Source organism: Desmodus rotundus, chromosome 3 (assembly GCF_022682495.2).
Source record: "Desmodus rotundus isolate HL8 chromosome 3, HLdesRot8A.1, whole genome shotgun sequence".
Classification (NCBI taxonomy): domain Eukaryota; kingdom Metazoa; phylum Chordata; class Mammalia; order Chiroptera; family Phyllostomidae; genus Desmodus; species Desmodus rotundus.
In genome coordinates this window covers 98,784,733-98,804,691 of record NC_071389.1, presented here as the reverse complement: position 1 = coordinate 98,804,691, position 19,959 = coordinate 98,784,733, and the positions used below count along the sequence as shown (strand labels likewise).

The following is a 19,959-nucleotide window of genomic DNA, read 5'->3' as shown; positions in this document are numbered from 1 at the left end:
GATTTTTTTTTTTTTTGCCAGTAAGTGTTATGATCTTATTTTAATATTAGAAATATCTCCCTAATGTTGCATTCCTGAAGAATACCATTGTTTGTCTATTGTATGAGTTATTGATGTTCATTAATGGCTTAAAATAACATACACTTATTATCTCACAGTTTCTGTGGGTCAGGAGTCTAGCATGGCTTTGCTTGGTTCTCTGGCTCAGGATGTTACCTGAAAGCTGTAATCAAGTTGTTGACTAGGGCTGCACCCTCACTACAAGAGTTGAGTAAAGTAAAGGATCCATGTGTGAGCCCATGTGGTTGTTGGCCATAGATCCTTGCAGAATGTGGGACTAAGGGCCTAATTGTCTTGCTGGATGTTGGCCAAAGGCCGCCCTTAGTTCCTTGTAATGTGGTCTCTTCCATCAGGCAGCTCCTAACAAGGCAGGTTGCTTCTTCACAGCTAGAAAGGGAGATAGTCTTCCAGAAAGATGGACAGTACAGCCTTTATAGTAATCATGCACATATAATCACATGTATGTCATCTCACCTTTGCCATGTTCTGTTGTTTAGAAGCAAGTCAGAGGTCACAGCCACTCTAAGGGAAAAAAACAACACAAGGCAAGATACTAAACATACTCAGATTTGCACTGGTTAAAAAACCCATCTTCTTGCCCAGAGTTAGTCAAACATAGTTTGAGGGCATAGTCCCCAAGACCATCCTCACTTCTTACACCAACTGCAAGTTTGTGGGGTGGGTCTCAGAACCACCCATACCTTTGATAATTTGCTATAAGGAGTCATGGAACTCACTGAAAGTCATTTTAGTTATGGTTTATTAGGGAAGAATACACATAAATATCAGCCAAGTGGAGATGCTTTGGGCAGAATCTGGGAGGGTTCCAAAGTGCAGAGCTTCCATTGTTTTCTCACTGCATTACCTTCCTGTCATTGATGTGTGATAACACACCTTGCCAACCAGGAAAGTGTTACCAAACTTTGCTGTTCAGGGTTTCTTTCTTTTCTTTTTTTTAATTGGAACTTTATTACATAGGCATGATTTATCAAGTATCCACGTGGTTGAACTCAGCATCCAGGTCGACTGATAGTGCATGACCTAAAGTACCCATCCTAAGTCACATGGTCTTTCTGTCTCTATCTGATATGTCCAACCCAACCCTTAAGACTATCGTTGAATGACTGGTTCTACCCTAAGATCTTGGTATGATGACCCAAGTTCTGAACAAAGATATTTATTACCTCTCTTTGGGGTAAACTTCTTTACTGTACAGTTCCCAGAAGAAAATATGTTTGAAATTTACATTGTTTTCTACTCTACAAAGAACTATTATATCCTAGTAGAAAGCTGTTTAGCTTTCACTGCACAGTAATAAAAGATGAAAGTTGTCTAAGGCTCAAGAGCAGGCATTTATCCAAAACTGAGTGAATTCTCTCTGTGCAGTTCTTTTAGGTGACCCTACTGCATTATCCTTCATATCTTTGTAGGATTTCATATTCTTGAAGGTGTCCCATTGTGCTGTACATTCTACCATCCTAATTGTCTTTCAGAAGCAGGCAACCAAAAATGTGTTGAATAGCACTGAGTTTTGGAAAGAAGTTTTTTTTTTTTAAATTGTTGTTCAATTACAGTTGTCCCCACTTTCCCCCCATTACTCTCCCCTGCCCTACCCACCATCCTCCTTGTACCCCTTCCCCCACCCTTGTCTTTGTCCATGGGGCCTTTACACATGTTCCTTTACCCTTCCTCTTCTCTCCTCTGTTATCTGCCCCCTCCCCTCTGGTCAGGAAAGAAAGGTTTTCCAGGAGAATTTTTATTTTTTTGGAGGAGGAGGATGCTTAGTTTTACTGGCAAAGAACAAGTAACTAATAAGTAGACTGAGTTTCAAAAAACTACAAATGAGAGAGTCTTTTCTTTATTTTCTTTATCCTCTAACTTTACTGGAAGTAGTATAACTTAGGAGTCAGAACACATAAGCATTAGTTCTGTCTTTATTTTCTTTATCTGTTAGACTAGAATCTAGTTCCTATAGTTTCTCAACCTCAGCACCATTAAATTTTGGACTGGATATTTCTTTTGGTAAAGATTGTTACATGCATGATAGGGCATTTAGCAGCATCCTGCTCTCTGTTCACTAGAGGCTAGTAACCCACTTCCTACCTGCTCCCACAGTGACAACCAAAATTTGTCTCAAGACATTGTCAAATGTCCCCTGAGGGTAGAGTCATCCCCATTAAGAACCACTGAGTTGCCATATATTTATAGATCCTTTAAATATAATATTTTAGGATTTTGTGGAAAGTCTATGGTTTGAATCTCCATCTCAAATCTCATGCTCTTGCCTGAAGACCTGTCATTTTGTCAAATGAAATGCAAACGAGAACTGAGAACTTCTCAAACTAAAGAGTAACATTTAAAGGGAGGGGAATTATGACTCAATATAAGGGAGGGTTTGTGTTAAAAATGTATCATATTTGTGAGTTTAATTTTTTGAATAGTATATAAATCTCCATATAGTGAATTTGTAACATATTTAGGTTGTAATGACAGACATGTTCATGATTCTGTGATATTTACTTGCTGGGAATAGTTATATTTATTTAGGCAACTGGAATATAAGAAATTTTGGATTTTTAGCTGCTGTGATTTACTTTTGTGTCCAGCTGCTGTTGTACTTTATTTCTAAGATTTAGAAAATAAATGCATTTGGAATCAGGAAACCAGGGTTTTAATTCTAGCCATCCTTGGGGTCCTATTAGTTCTCTGCAACAGTAAAAGTATAAAGGAGGGATAAGGTTTCTTTCCTGTCTTTTGTTCTTGTGGAGTTGGTTAAGTGTTTCACTTGATACACACACATCTGCATTCTAGCTTAGTGGTTCCAGTTTGAGGAATAATGGCAAGTGTGTAGTCCTTCAAGTAATATTTAAATCAAACTTAAAATTCTTAACTAGTATTATTGTCGGCAAATTTATGAAATAGTATTTATTTTTATTTTCTTTCTATAAACTAAATGTTATGCTTTTATGTTTATTAATTAAGCTTGGGTTCATGGTGTAATTTGGATTTGTTAGTGGTCACATGGTTCAGCCTAATAGCTAAATATAACTAATACTTTTAAGTATAATGAAACAATAGATGAATTTTCATCTTTTTATTTCCTGTTATAAATATCAAATCACTGGTTGTATCAGTAGCTCTTATAGATATCTGCAACTTTGATGTACTTGTTGAAGAAATACTTTATTCTTCATTTTCTCCTAGGGAAAGCATTGGGATTATTTGTTTTGTTTTGTTTTTAATGAGAAATACTTGGGGAGGATTCTTCAGAGCATTTTCGAGTAACAAAAGATAGTTGTTAACTAACTTGTCTTCTCTTTGGGCCCTATAGCTAGAGGGCCTTTGGAAGGAGCAGCCAGAGCAGAGTTGACTTCTTCCTAATATACTGGAGGACTTGACCTTACACTGGCCATAGTGCCATGTAAGGAAGGGGTTGGAAGAAACTGTGCTCTGCTCCCTGGCAGGTCTTTGAACTAAACTATCAGATAATGACTTAGACTATGTTTGTTGTTCACATATGATTTAAGCACCCTCCTCTCTCTCCCTAATGAAACCTTTAGTAAAGTCTCTCTTGTTCACTGACCTTTTGTATGAGTAGAATCTTGGAAGGAATCCCAAAAAGTGCTGATTCTGCTTTGGGGTCTCTGAGAGGGCACTGGGTGTGTGCAACACAACTGACATTTGGGGAGCATATAAATCCAACAGATTGCTGGGCTGAACATGCTGAAATGGTTCCTGCTTGTTGGATATCTGTGACTGTCATAGGCTTGTTAAATCCTTTGTTAATGTACACTGTTTCTCTTTATCCTATAATAGATCTGTGAGAACCTCGTTCTTTATGGAAATGGGGAGAGGGGAGCTTCCAGAAGTTAATGAACTTACTGAAAGTTACCTAGCTTAATTAGAAGTATGAAGTCAGGCTTCTACCCAGGCACATCTGATTTCAAATTCCTTGTTCTGAATTGCTAAATTGTGCAGCTATATTCTTAGATAAGACTGTTCTTGGAGGATTAAAATGTATTTTCTTTTATCAGTTTAGGAGCAGGTAAAAAATGGAAGCTCCAAAATTCTGAAAATTGTAGGGTTTTTATTTTTAACTATGAAAAGGTGAAATAAGTGATTACCACATTTCTATATTAATCTTATTAATCTTGGTCTGGGAGTGTGTTTTCTCTACCCTTACCAGTCAGTTCCTACTCACACATCTTCTGTGAAGCCTTCAACTACTTTACCACATCCTGGCCAGACGTAAAATTAGGGTATCTGCAATCACATAACTTTTCAGTTTCTGCCACTTAAACATTTTATTTCATTGCTCTGTGTGTTAGAGTGAATTGTTTTATCTTCTTCCTTAAATTTTTTAATAACAGCTTTATTGAGACATTTCATCTCATACAAGTCACCCTTTTAATATGTACAGACTTGTACTTCAATATTTTCAGAGTTGTACAACCATCATCACAATAAATTTTAAAATATTTTTATCACCCCCAAAAGGAACCTTTTGTTAGTGGTGGCAAGAGCAGCACCAGGTATTAAGACGGGTGGGTCCAGACCAGACCTTGGTTCAGCAACCTGGGCACTTGAGTTTTGACTAGGAAAGAATTCAGACCTAAGACTCACAGTGTAAGAAAAAAATTATTTAGAACGTCACAGAGGTAGAAGTGGGTGGTGGAAGAAATGGGCTCAGGGAATAAGTTACAGAGGCAAAAGAAGGGCATTTGGAGCTTAGGAGAGAGGAAGGTAAAGCACTTTGGGGGAAGAAATGGGGGAGGAGGAAGGCTGCGTCCTACTCCTGGAAGGGAGACCCCTGCTGGGTCCTCCATCCTAAGGGCTTTTAAGGGTGGAAATCTTAGGAGAGGTCCCAGGGAAGTATTTCTATAGAATATTCATCAATTTCCAGGTATGTCCTTTTAGCATCATGGTCTCCACTGATTGCTCGGTGCAGGGGGGGAAGGGGGTTGAAGGGGGGGGGTCATTAGTCAGTGCAACTGGTCCGCAGGCAGCCATTGCCAAATTTGTCTGGTCTTGTTGCTTTTCTGGGGCTGGAGCTGAAACACAACTGAGGCCTAGCTTTGTCTTTAGGTAGGAAAGTTCAGGTGAATCTAAACCACATGACTAACCGTATGAAAGGTCAGAGTGGTCCAAACCAACAACCTGTGTGTGATATGCTAGGGGAGGAAAGGTTACCCTGGGAACGAGGTCCTTGTTTTCCCAGTTTTGCCTGTTGCTAGGCACCTGGGGCTTTATGCCCTGGTGACCTTCTGTACCTGGCCCATCACCCTTGTTCTGCTGTCTAACTGCCTACCACACTTCTACCCATTGTCAGTACTCCACACTTCTCCTCTATTTCCCTTCCCTCTAGCCCTAGACAGCCAATAATCTATCCGTTTCTGTAGATTTGCCTGTTCTGGACATTTCATGTAAAAGGAAGGATATAATATATGGTTTGCTCTGATTGACTTTTCACTAGCATATTTTCCTGGTTCATCCATGTTGCAGTATGTGTCATTACTTCATTGCTTCTTTTGGCTGAATAATATTTTCCTTGTGTGGATATACCACAGGTTGCTTATCAGTTTATCAGCTGATAGACATTTGGGTGCTTTAAGGCTGTACTACTGCTTGGGTAATACTGCTATGAAAATGTTTTTCTGTGAGCACATGTGAGTGTTTCTCTTGGGTATACTTCTAGGAATGGAACTGTTGTGTCATAGGTAACTCTTAACTTTTTGAAGAACTGCCTGACTGCTTTCTAAAACAGCTACACCATTTGATATCCCAACCAGTGGAGCATGAAGGTTCAACTTTTTCCACCTCCTTGCTAAGACTTGGTATTTTTTAATAGTTCATTTTTAATGTATTTTTCCCACTACCCTTTGTTTCCCCATCCCCTCTTCCATCTCCACCCATCTGACAGTCACCACACTGTTGTCTGTGTCTGTGAGTTCTTTTTCTTTTTTGCTCCAACTCTCCACTCCCAATCCCTCTCCCCAAGAGCTGTCAGCCTGCTACTATTAGTATGAAAGGGTATCTCAATGTGGCTTTGATTTACATTTCTGTGATAGCTTCCTAGTAACTTATAAATTGTTCTAGGTAAGATATATGAATATTTCTTCTCTCATAAAACACCCATAGTGTTTTCCACTTATTAGCTCTTAATAAAAATTTAAATGTATAGTCCCTATTATAAAATTTTCAGTAAAGGGGCAGGTGGTCCTTAAAATTTTTTTATCTCTGTTGAAAGTGGGCTTTAACCACATCACTAGCATTTTGCTCTCACCTTTTACCCTCACAACCTGTATCTTATGGTGTCACAGTCGCACATAGTATTCCATTTCTTGACCTCTAATTGCTAAGCCCTATACCCCAAATAATTGATGAATGTTAATTGAATGAAAGAATGGAATGTTGCCTGCGTTCAGTTTGGATTGTTCAGCTTGTCTCTATGGGCGGGTGGCTACTATTTCTGTTAAATGCTAATAACTTAAAGATATAATGAGCATTAGGAGGCTTCATTTTAAACTCTCTCATCTCCAGAAAAAATAAAGACTTGCCACTTGAAAACTGGTTCCAAAACATAGCTTTTTGCTTCTAGTGAAGGTGGAGGTATAGGTAGATATACTTTGCATCCTTGCACAACCAAAAGAAGGACGATAACAAATTTAAAAACAAAAAAGAACCAGAACTGCCAGAAAATTGAATTGTATGGTAGTCTGACAACCAAGGCGTTAAAGAAGAAACATTCATTCAGACTGGTAGGAGGGGCAGAGATGGGCAGCAGGTACAGACAGGACACACAGCAAGGACGCAGCTGAAGGAGTGGGTGGGCGAGGCAGCAGCTGTTGGACCAGGTGGTCCCACAATTGCATGCGGATAAACCAGGAGGAACAACCAGGGAGCAAGACAGACCACTCAACCCAGGGTTCTAGTGTGGGGAAATAAAGCCTCAAGACCTCTGGCTGTAAAAACCTGTGGTGATTGCGGGGGTGGGAGAAACTCGCAGACTCACAGGAGAGTTCATTTGAGAGACCCACAGGGTCCTAGAATGTACACAAACCCACCCACCTGGGAATAAGCACCAGAAGGGCCCAATTTGCTTGTGGGTAGTGGGGGAAGTAACTGAAAGCCTGCCTAGAGCTGAGCAAGCCTCATTGTTCCCTCTCTGACCCCGCTCCCACATACAGTGCCACAGCACAGCGAGGTGGGATGCCTCATCCTGGTGAATACCCAAGACTCTGCCCCTTAAAATGTAATGGGAGCACTGAGACAAAAAAATATGGTCCAAATGAAAGAACAGATCAAAGCTCCAAAAATGGAACTAAGCAATGAAGAGATAGCCAATAAATCAGATGCAGAGTTCAAAACATTGGTAATCAGGATGCCCACGAAATGGATGAGTATGGTCTCAAAATAGAGGAAGAAGTGAAGGCTATGCAAAGTGAAATAAAGGAAAATGTACAGGGAACCAACAGTGAAGGGAAGGAAACTGGGACCCAAATCAACAATTTGGACCAGAAGGAAGAAATAAACATTCAACCAGAACAGAATGAAGAAACAAGTATTCAAAACAATGAGGAGAGGCTTAGGAACATTTGGGACAACTTTAAACACTTCAACATGCGAATCATAGGGATACCAGAAGAAGAAGAGGAAGAGCAAGAAATGGAAAACTTCTTTGAACAAATAATGAAGGAGAACTTCCCCAATCTTGCACAGGAAAGAGACTTCCAGGAAGTTCAGAGAGTCCCAAAGAAGTTGGATCCAAGAAAGCACACACCAAGGAACATCATAATTACGTTACCCAAGATTGAAGATGAGGAGAGAATCTTAAAAGCAGCAAGAGAAAAGGAGACATTTACCTACAAAGCAGTGCACATAAGACCATCAGCTTATTTCTCAAAAGAAACCTTGCAGGCAAGAAGGGGCTGGAAAGGAGTATTTAAAGTCATGAAAGGCAAGGACCTACATCCAAGATTACTCTATCCAGCAAAGCTATCATTTAGAATGGAAGGGCAGATCAAGTGCTTAACAGATAAGGTCAAGTTAAAGGAGTTCATCATCACCAAGCCATTATTATATGAAATGTTAAAGGGATTTATCGAAGAAAAAGAAGGTCAAAACTATGAACAGTAAAATGACAAATAAACTCACAACTATCAGCAACCGAACCAAAAAAAAGAATACAAAAGCAAAAATGAACTAAGCAAACAACTAGAATAGGAACAGATTCACAGAAATGGAGATCACATGGAGGGTTATCAGTGGGGAGGGGCTGGGGAAGTGGGGGGAAAGGTACAGGGAGTAAGAAGCATAAATGGTAAGTAGAAAATAGGGGGAGGTTAAGAATAGTATAGGAAATGGAGCAGCCAAAGAATTTATATATATGACCCATGAACATGAACTAAAGGGTGAATGCTGGAGGGAGGAAGTGCACAGTGGAGGGGAATAATGGAGAAGAAAATGGAATAATATAATAGCATAACCAATATATTAAAAATATATATATATAGTTTTACTTGTCTGGTCTTTGTACATTGTCCAAATTGTTATTTTTGTTCTTTGAGTTCCCTGTGTAGGCAGCCCCAGATTTGTGTTTATTCCTTATCTGAGGAGTTCTATAAAATGTTTTAGACTGATAAATCAGGAAAGTTTTGTCACAGCAGTTAGATCATCTTTATTATAAGATATACTTAAAATAATTCAAAATTATAGATGAAATAATATGTGATTTTTAAGATTTTAGAAAGGATGTCAAAGCCTGTGTTGTGCATATTTTAAAGGAACTTTATGCAGTTTTAATACTGTAAATAAACATTGGCAGATGTGCATGTATGTTTCTAATTCATTGTGCTAGAAAAATAGAAGTGTTTAATAATGTTGCTATACTTTCTTGTGCTAACATTAACATAACCTTGTGAACAAAACAGTTATTTATTAGAAAATCTTTATGTAACTAAAACAAAGAAACCTTTCTATAGTGAATTTACTATAAAAAAACATTCATCCCAGTTAAAATGGAACACAGTAAAAGCTGTGACATTTCAGACAATTGCTAAAATTTGCTAAATACAGGTTGTAATGAAATAAATTCTCATCCTTTGTAATGATGCAGATGTCACCAACAATTTAAATTTAAGTATTTGATCTTATACTAACACAAACTTCTTTATATATTGTTGTAAGCTATAAGTGTTGTGAAGTCATAAATGTATATCTATAAAGTTTCTTGCCATTCTTGATTTCCATAGTAGTGAGGGTCAATGTTTTCTTCTGTTCCTTCTTGTTCTGAGCCTTCATGACGATCATCCTGATCTTCACTATCAGCATCATCTTGAAATCTCCCTAAAACTTGGGTCTTCAGTTGTATTGTTTGACCATTAATGCTTCTTTGTTCGCCATAATAAATACTATGTATATGAGGGAAGCAGAGGAAAATGTATGAGTTTATAGGCTCTCTTAGCTTATTTTGGTCCACACGAATGTATGTCAAATGGTGGTAATATAGTGGGTCAACGGACGGACACATCACTGTAACATTGATATCTGAAAAATACAAATTAAAAATTAATCCTGCTATATTACATTCATTATCCTATAGTGGATTTTATTAAAATTTTAGGTGGCTATAGTTTTATTAATTATGATACTTATAAGTAGAACTACATTTATAGTAATCAAATAATAAAATGAAAATAAAACTAAATTATTTTATATTATCAAAATAAATGATGGCTTCATTAAAAATTTAGTAATTTCATTAATTAATACATTATTAAAGTAATAAATTTTAGTAGAAACAGCCTCAAGAAGAAAAAATGAAAATCACCTATAGTACCCCTACTCAGAATACTCGTATTTCTTCAAAGTGATAAAACTTAATAGATAAAACTATAAATTTTATACCTTTCTCTGTGGCCAATTTCTGCATTTGCCTAGCCGCACTTCTCTAGATACTCATATTTCTTCATATACTCTACAGTGCTACTTCTGAATGTTCAAAGTGATAAAATTTAATAGGAAAGGCTATAAACCTCATAGCACTCCTCTCTTGGGGCCAACTTTAAAGCACCACATTTTCAGCAATGTATAAAGCATGGATTTGTAAATATTCTGTCTTTAAAAAATAATGAAATTTTACGTACTTTCAATTTCATTATTTTCTAGGTATAGGTGTTGTAAATTTCTTGGAATATAGAATGCTTGCTTCAGTTTATTGTGTCCAACATTGAGCTCTACAAGGTTGGAAAGATTAAAAATATTGTATGGGATGTCTTGTAGTTTGTTGTATGACATTCTTAGAGCATGAAGTTTTGGAAGTTCATTGAAGTAATTTTCTGGGATAGAAGAAATCGAATTATTTTCTAAAGACAAATACATAAGTGAAGAAGGCAAACCAGGAGGCATCGATTCTAATCTGTTGTTACATAGGTTGAGCTGCAGTAATTTTTCCATTTTGACAAGGTTTTTTCCTTGTAACATAGAATCATCAAGATGATTATAACAGAGATCGAGCATAGTCAAGTTTACTAGCCCATCCACTGCATTTGTCTGCAATCTGGAGATCTCATTGTAACCAAGAAGAAGTCTTTCCAAAGACTTAGGAAGAGGAAATGGAAATTCTTCTAAATTGTTATGCTGCAGGTGAAGTTGTAGGAGATTTGACAACTTAGCAAACACACCATGATCAATCTTTTGAGATTTAATTTTGTTGTGACTGAGATTGATTTCTTTAAGATGAGTTGCATTGATGAATGAATCTGCAGTCACAGCTTCAATTTCATTGAACTGAAGGTAGACTTGCTGAATGTGTGCCGGAATACTTGGGATACTCTGAAGTTTGCGATTATCACAGTACATTGATGATGGAAAGTTAGGTGGACAGAAGCACTCACTGGCACAGCCTAAAGTACGCTGATGAAAAGGCACTCCATTGTCTACATTTTGATGAAAATCGAATTCTGGTTGGTAAACGTCATCTGGCTCTTGGTCATAATCTTCATCCCATTGATAACTTTCATATTGGCAGTATACTTTGAGTCCAAGCAAGAAGACAAGTATACACACTGGACTTAGAAAGCCCATAGTCTCTTTTTGTCCTATTACAAGGAAGAAAGGAAATACATTGTGAGAAAAGTGAATGAAATTTACAAAAACTTTTGTGTAAACTGACAATTACACAAAACATAATATCTATGTCTATATTGAAATATAAAATGAATATTCAGAATGAATGGGCAATACTGAAGCCAAAATTAATGTTTAAGTCGCAGTAAGGAGGTAATTTTCCTTTTTAAAGTCACATGTCGTATTGAACAAGACTAAATAACCCTCTTTTACGAGAATTTCAATTTGTCTTGCTAGTTTCCTAGACTATAGATTTGCAATGATAGCGTGATGTCTCAACTCCAAAGTTGGTGTTTCCTTTACTCTAAATACTGGGTGTTCTCATTGACTATTTGGTTCCTTGGTAATGGTCACTACCGATGAGAGGAGAGACCCTATGTTTTAGTTAGAGAGCTTTTATCTAACAATTTCTTTCTTAATATTAACCAAAAGTTTCCCACTCAACTTCTGTTTACTGGTAATGCTTTTCTGCCCTTTGGGAGAGCATGAAACACTTCCTTTTATGTGAGAGCTTGAGATACTAAAAATAGCTATCATGTTTCCTCTTTGTGTTCTCTGTCCAAGCCTAACCATGAGTTCAGATTTTCCCCATGAAACAGTTTCCAAAATCCAATTATTTCATCTCTGAATCTACTCGAACAACTAATTCAAATTGCAAAAATACATACAATATTTACTTTCTACCACTTTTTTTAGTTTCTATTAGGTTATGCTATACATTTTGCTTATTACCTTCCTAATTCCTTCTTTCTACTTATATTTTTGAGTTAAATTTTATATACAGATATTAAAAACTCTGTATCCCAGGAGTTTAGGTCTAGTGGAAAATCAGAGAGACATGTAATGCATTGAGTAGAAGGGTATGTGTGGGTTGGGCTTCTAATGGAGGGAGTGCTCAGCTTGAGAAAGGCAGACAATTAGCACTCATGCTGAAACTTGGAGTTGTAGTGAATGGTGGATTGTGTACTGGATGAGGAGCCTGAAAACCTTCATTTAAGTTCTGTCACTTATGATGATAAAGTCACTTAACATATCTGCTTCTTGCCTCACAAATAAAATTAATAATTATAAATGCTTGCCTGTTTATCTCATCTAGTAGTTGTTAGGGTCATATGAAGTATGCACATTAAGTATGCTTTTCAAGTTTAAAACGATCCAGATGGAATAATTATGTTGTAAAAAAAAAAAAAAAAAAAAAAAAGAATTGTACCTCCTTTTTTCAGAGGCCATTTTTCTCTGTCCTTTTCATCCAGGGTTTCATGAGAAAATGAATGTCTTGACACATTGTATGCAATAAAATGAGTTATATCCTATTTATCTAGAATAGTACTAGCTATATTTTTTCATTGGGATAATTGAGAAAATAATTACTTAAATCAGTTTCTCTGATAGAACCTCATTTTAGAAAAGCGTCTATAGACCCTAACATTCCAGTTTTTGTTTCTTTCTTCATCAGAAATTAAAACTTGGAAGAATGTAAATTGTGAGCATTTGGGAATTGAAGTAGTTATTCAAGCAAAGTCAGAGGCCCTTGATCTTTTTTCTTTCACTTATATTTTCTCTAGTCTTCCTTACCATTGTCACTAATAATGACATGGGTCTTGTCATTATTAGTGCTGCGGCCCCTTCACACTCTGACCACTGTCTGCTGTCTTTATAACTTACTCTATGTAGTAACTCTAACTGCCGTAATTCTTTAACTTCAGTGTGACCTAAAATATATTGTTCCTACTATTTTTTCACTGCCTGTTATCCATACCTCCCCATACACAATTTCTTCTTAGTAACCTAGGTTTTGTAGTGCATCACTGCCATCACTCCTCTTTACATGCTGTAAACTCTCTGGCCCTTTATATCCTCATACTATTCTGGTTACTTCAATTCTCCATCTACTCTCGGCCTGACTGAAGTAGATGAATATGACAAGAAAAAACTAGGACCATGCCAACTGGTTTAACTTTAAATTTACAACCATTCAAATGCTTCCCAGCAGCATCTGCTTAGGCATTTCCCTTCCCTTTTCTCCTAGACAAGCCTCTAAAACCTCAATTCCCTATTGATTTTGGATGATGACCTTGTGTCTTATTTTTACCAAGAAAATAGAATCAATTATTTACTCTAATATATTTTTTCATTATATATTGTTCTTATCCCTATCTACAGAAAATGCCAAAATAGCAATGATTTGATCTTTTTAACCAATCTGTGTTTTTTTATTGTTAGAGGGAGGGAGAAAGTAGGAGAAAAACTTCTATGTGAGAGAGAAACATGGATTGGTTGCCTCTCATATGTGCCCGAATTGGGGGCCAAACCCCCAACCCAAGCACGTGCCCTGAGTGGGAATCGAACCAGCAGCCTTTTGGATTGGAGAAATGACATCCAACCAACTGAGCCACATGGGTCGGGGCAAACAGCCTTTGATTTTGAAACTCGTAAAGTTTCCCATTGCAAATCTAAATAGACTTCATTCATTGTTCCTTCTAATCTATGGGACTCAAGGAGGATGTGCAATTTGAACAAACTTCAGAGGAATATTAGGGTGCTCATAGAGGGGAATGGGAAAGATTTCCAGATATAAGAGATGAGTGAAAATATGTAAGCAACACAGAGTGGGGTGTTGGGGAACTTGTGGTTAACTGTTGAAGGAACAAAATAAAACTGTTAGAACCAATCCAGACCAAAATCTGGAGGGCCTGAATTCTGACCTAAAGAATTTACACTCTAGGACTAGACACCTAATTTAATGTATTAATATAGTTGAGCTGTGGTCTTCATACAACAATGTTCATGCATGAAATAGGAGAGAGACCTGGGAGGAGGAAAAATGAAGGAGTGTGGTCTAATTCCAAAGGGTAGTGTTTACTGCTGGCTGATCTAGATGAGGAGGGTGGTGCAGGAAGCTCCACAGTGGGTCTGATTGGAAGTGCTCTTTCATCTGCTGTAGTTAGTGACTTATACTAAACGTTGTGTGTGAATTAGGTTAGGAAAGGACCTTACCACTGCTAGTAGTTATTTAATTTGGTTGAGTTATTCCAATTAAAGAATGTCTTGAATTATTTCTAGAGCTGAGACCCAGTGCTTAGTGGGGAACACAGAAATGAAGATGTGAAGGCATGGTCCTTTCCGTAAAGATCGTATAGTTTAGTGTATGAGAGAGACACAACACAGCAAACTATATTCTCAGGCAGAGGGAAATATGATTTACAGCAGAGACACCGGTGCTTTGGGAGTTAATAGCTTAACCCTTCCTGGGGGAGACAGGGAAGCCTTTATAGGCATCATTTGGCCCAGGCTTTGGGATGTTAGCAGGAATGGGTATAGAAAATCCTAAACATTTTATTCACTAGTTGATAATAACTTATTTAATTTGTAATAATTTATTATATACTCATTATAGTATAGCATACTAACTTTTTAAGTACTTGTCATACTTCATATCAGTCTCACTGCACTATGGAATTGGGGTTCTATAAGTTTGCTGTGTCCCAGATAGGTGAAAGTGGAAGCAGAGACAGAGATATACATTTGAGCGGAATCAGGGCATATAGAGGGTCTCAGAAGCTTACTGTTACACAGTTGAACTTTGAAAAGAGTGTTGTTCATCAGAACTATGAATTTTATTCTTGTGTTAAGAACATTAGCAATCATCAATTAGTAACCTTACATTTGAGGATTAAAGTCACAACTCTGTTCAGTAATTACTATAAACTATGGGGAACAAAAAGGAGACCTAGAGGATACTTTTGATCCTGAACCTATGTAATTGCATACCTTTAACCTGAAATCAAGACCTTGTGATGATGGGGCCTCTCTGGAAATAAAGGGATTCTCTTGTCTGTTTTGGTCTCTTTGGCTATCTAACAAAAAGGTTTCTAAGTCTGAGCTCATTATTGTCCTTATCCCTTGAGGACCATGGCCCTGTATCTCAGCCTTGTCCCACTCCCTTTTGCCTGTTAGTGTAGCTTTCTGATCTGAAATCCATCCCATCTCCATCCATATATCTATTATTTTCTATTCCTCTTACTCTTCAACTTCACCCATGATAATTTTCCATTACAATCATCTCTCATTTCTTTTCATCCAAATTTTCATTCATCTAATCTCTTCCCAGTCATTTGCTAATAAGCGGATTTTGATTACTTCCGACATTTTATGTTCTACAATTTATGCCTTGTTTCCTGTAGGATAACTCATAGCAAAACATTATAACTCACTGTCAATCATCTCATTTCCTGACCTCTAATTTTTGATAGAACCTAGTACAATTCACATTGTATGAGTGATCAAAATTTTGTTGAATGAATGATAGGTTTAATAAATTATGGATTCCCTCTCATTAATGATACTTATCACTACTAATGTCTGTATATTTCTAGACGTGTGTATGTCATCACAGTGATTTCTTTAAATGAACGTAGTCACAAAGAATGTGACTTCTTCTCCTATCTATTAAATATGTCTCCATTATAATATATTCTTATTAATTTTCCTATTACATTGAGCAATAGAAAAGAAAAAAAGTAAAATACAAGTTACCAGTTTTAAAAATTATTTGTTAGTATGAATTTTTCATATTATAGCTATAAAAGTTTTTATGCGATAACATTTCTCTGCCTTAGAAAAAAGCACTCATGCTTTCATCAGGAAAATTCTAATTAAAATGATTGATTAAAATGAGATAGAATTTTGTTCTTGAAAGTTTAAAGTAATTGGAAAGCCTCGTAGCATTTTATTGTTTTAAAATAGACTTAATTGTTTTCTCAGTATGCTGCAGAAACTAGAATATGAGAAACCAAGAATTAGTATATGGTTCAGAATTTTTTTAAAGCAGTTTTAAATTTAACTCTGTAAACTTAGTATGCTGTCACTACTACACCCAAGGCCTAAGGAAGTAATACTCTTTTGTTATTAAAAATATGAAAGTCTCAAAATTATTTTTAGCCATAATACATTTAAATCTTAACCAAAACCCAAGCAACCAGATCCTTCAGTACCAGATAGAACCCTCATATCTTTCCTTTGTGAAAGAGGCAAATAAAAACAAAAAAGTTCTAAATACCAGGGATTTGGTCAATGGAGAATTTTGAGAAAATTTCTAGTGAAATTTGTATAAATATCCATCTTCCCTACCGCCCCAATCTCTCACACTGCTCCGATGTATTGCTCGAAGGCATTTGTCAGGTTTTTGTCATTTAAAGATGAGAGACAGAAGGAGACAGAAAAATTTTCCATTAACCTAAGAATATTTCATTCAAAATAAAAAATATATAAAAACAAAGATTATTTATTGGATACATCTTAAGTTAGAAAATTAAATTCACTTTAATACTTTTTCCCCAAATAATTTGACTAATCAAAGTTTTAATGTAGCTTTTACCAGATACTGCTTCCAAAAATTGTGCTTTTATGATGGCTGAAATCTATTTTAACATTAAACAAATCAAATGTACTTTTTTATTTTTAAGAAGAGAAATACTTTCTTTAAAAAATTGAAAATTATTTTGTCACCATACCTGTTGAGTTTGCTTTAGTTTTCAGGGGTTGATGAATTTGCAAATCCTGTAATGAATCAGAAATTCCTAAATTCTTTAACTCAGTCTCTTAAAAATCCTCAGTAACTGTATGTTTAAATAGGGCTCTCTCTTGAATCACTGTAGCAATTTAAGCAGATATAATCTGCCTGGAAAATGCTTGGGTTGAATTAAAATTATGTTTTTCTTTTCATTATCCAAAGCTTTGTGGATTTAAATTGAGATGCTTGTGTTCTTGGTAAGATTTCTGTGGCTTACTTCTTTCTTTTCCCCTTAAATTTGCTTTGAGGTATGGTAAGAATTTCCTCTTTTATGAAAGGCAAACTGAACTAAATGAAACAGCATGTACTGATTACTGTTTTTATTTTCATTTTCGTGCCAAAAGAATTCTTCAAATTAAGGTCCACTGTAACATGGAGCTCAGCAATTTAAGGTGGAACTCAGAGTAATCTTGAGACTTTGCTTGTCTGACACCCTATGTTCATACTAGTGCTTCCTTTCATTAAGACAAGGAACTAGGATTAGAAACAGCATTTCACATCTAGTTAATTTTTTAAATGAAATAGATTGTCATTGGTCACACAGATTAAATATATAACCTTTCATACAAAGAATTATATTCTTTTTTTCTTAGGATTAGAAACAACATTTCACATCTAGTTAATTTTTTAAATGAAATAGATTGTCATTGGTCACACAGATTAAATATATAACTTTTCATACAAAGAATTATATTCTTTTTTCTATCAGCTATAACCTTCCTCCCAAATATACTCATTGGAATGGCTTATAATAATGTTTGAAATAAAAAAATTATCTCTTGGTTATAGAATTCTGTGTTTTGCCTTTACAATGTATATCTCTGAGTTGCCTGTTTTTAGTAGTATAAAAAATAATTTCATAGTATTGAATAAGATGGAATTAGGAACTTCTGCTGATCAATTACTATTATAGAAAATGTTCTAATTTCTCTGAACTGTCTTTCCTGACGAGTAGCAAATGACTGCCTAAATGCTATGTTTTTATACTAATGTTTTCATATTTTAAACAGAGAGTTAACTTGTGTCTCTTGGCAGTAAACTTTGAGTTCATTCTTTGGGAGATTCTTTCAAGCTTGTGTAAGCTAATAAGGTAAAGTGAATCCTGGAGTTTGTTTTGCTTTTCTTCCCCCTTCAAAATTGTATTTTCCGTTAGGTTTAAAAAAAAATCACAATATTTATTTTGTTACACTTCAGATTTTTAAAAAGCTTACAGTATTTCAAGTGATGCTTTGGCATTGAAAAAAATCTCATCTATTATTTTAGACTCTGGTATGCAAAATGCGGCAGACTATATTTGGGCCAAGATTTCATCTTGTTACTGATCTTTTCCATATGTTTTATATTAGTCTTTGTTCTTAAACCTTAAGCTTCCACACTAAGGAACAGAGAGTAAATCTGTGTACTTTATCCAAAAATTATTTTATATGCCCTCATAGTTATTTATCAAGATAGCTTCAATTGAAGTGTGTAGGAAATTTAAATGGGGTTGATGGTGTCTAGGAGGTTTAGGTTTGCCAGCAGGATGGTGTAGGGGGTGAAGATTGGTGGGAAGGGTGGTTCAAGTCAGGCCTTAGAGGAAAAGTAGAAGTTGCAATTGTGACAGTGCACTTTTTTAGTTAGGTGGTTATAATTGATGCAGTTGAGTAGAGAAGTCAGTTGAATTGGTAGAAAGTCTAAATTATATTCTACAATTATAATTTGATTGAAGTCAATACAGAATCTCAAGCCTAAATAACATACTGCTGGATAGGAAAAGTCTGACTGAGACCTGCTTAATTATGGTAATCAGAATAAATATTTTTCTTTTATTTGATAATTTAGTTTATATTTACTGAGCACCAGCTTTGTTCAAGGCAGTTTTAGGGGCTAAGGACCCAGCAGTAAAAGTCCCTGTTGTCATGGAGGAGGAAAACAGAAAATAAACATTTTATGTGGTGTGAAGTACAACAGAGAAGAATAAAGCAAGGTAGATGGATAAAAACAAATGAGCACAGGCGTTCAGGTCAACACTTCTGACACTGCTGTGATGTGTGCTGGAACGGAATGCTTACATAACTGGCCCAGGGGAGAGCCAGGTATCCCACTGCTGTAGGAACGTTACAGATAAGGAGGGGGAGGCGGTGGGAACAATCCGTGTGGTGATGGATCAGAGCTGGAGACGTCAGTACGAATTCATGTTCAGTTTCATATACATACAGTTGGCTATGTCTAGAAATTTTTTTCTTTTTGAAATTTGAACAGGAATTTTATTTATATTACACAATACTAGATAAATATGAAATTTCCTGAGTGTGGTTATATGGAAGAACATCCTTATAATTAGGAGATAAATGCCAAAATTTTAATACTTAGAGAGGGGTATTGATATCTGCAACCTAATCTTACATTGTCCACCAAATATATAGAAACCATCTCTTCCTACAAATGGCAACATTATGTAGAAAGTCCCAAAAAATCTCCCAAAAAGCTGCTAGAATTAGTAAATGAATTCAGCAAGATCACAAGATCCAAATTCAACATACACAGTCAATCATTTTTATGTACTAGAACAATTCAGAATTGAAATTAAAAAAGCATCATTTGTAACATGAATACTTAGGTATAATTGTAATAAAATATGTACAAGATTTGTATCTTGACAACTATAAAACACTGCCCTGGCTGGTGTGGCTCAGTGGATTGAGCATTGGCCTACAAACCAAAAGGTTGCCAGTTTGATTCCCAATCAGGGCACACGCCTGGGTTGTAGGCCAGGCCCCCAGTCTACAGTGTGTGAGAGGCAGCCAATCAACGTATCTCTCACACATTGATGGTTCTTTCCCTCTCTTTCTCCCTCCCTTCCCCTCTCTCCAAAGTAAATAAGAAAAATCTTAAAAAAAAAAAAAAAAAGCTATGTCACTATGAATGCATGGCCACCATGGTTGATGTTTTAAAAAAAAAGAAGAATTAAAAAAAACAACTATAAAACCAGTGGTGAAAGAAATTAAGACCTAACTATAGATATATCATGTTCTTGGATTGGCAGATATATTCTTAAGATGGCATTAACCTCCAAATGGATCTATAAGTTCAGTGCAATCCCAATCAAAACCCAGAGTTTCAGGGGGTTTTGGGTGGAGAGGGCAAGGGGGGTTGGGAATTGGGACAACTGTAATAGCATAAGTAATAAAATAGAACTTAAATTTTAAAAAAAGCCCTCA

General features: G+C 36.1%; 2 protein-coding genes across 4 annotated transcripts in view; one reads left to right on the top strand and one right to left on the bottom strand.

The window, feature by feature from the left end:
- The window catches only part of CENPP (centromere protein P), a 306,566-nt gene that overhangs the window by 86,997 nt on the left and 199,610 nt on the right, over positions 1-19,959 (top strand). The gene's annotated exons all lie outside the window — the stretch shown is intronic.
- OMD (osteomodulin) lies at positions 8,336-17,026 on the bottom strand. The gene is made up of 3 exons (XM_024580767.4): positions 16,701-17,026; positions 10,206-11,159; positions 8,336-9,606 (listed from the first exon to the last, which is right to left on the bottom strand). Exons 2-3 carry the CDS (start codon positions 11,143-11,145, stop codon positions 9,278-9,280), a joined length of 1,269 nt encoding a protein of 422 aa, XP_024436535.2. The 5' UTR covers positions 11,146-11,159; positions 16,701-17,026; the 3' UTR covers positions 8,336-9,277.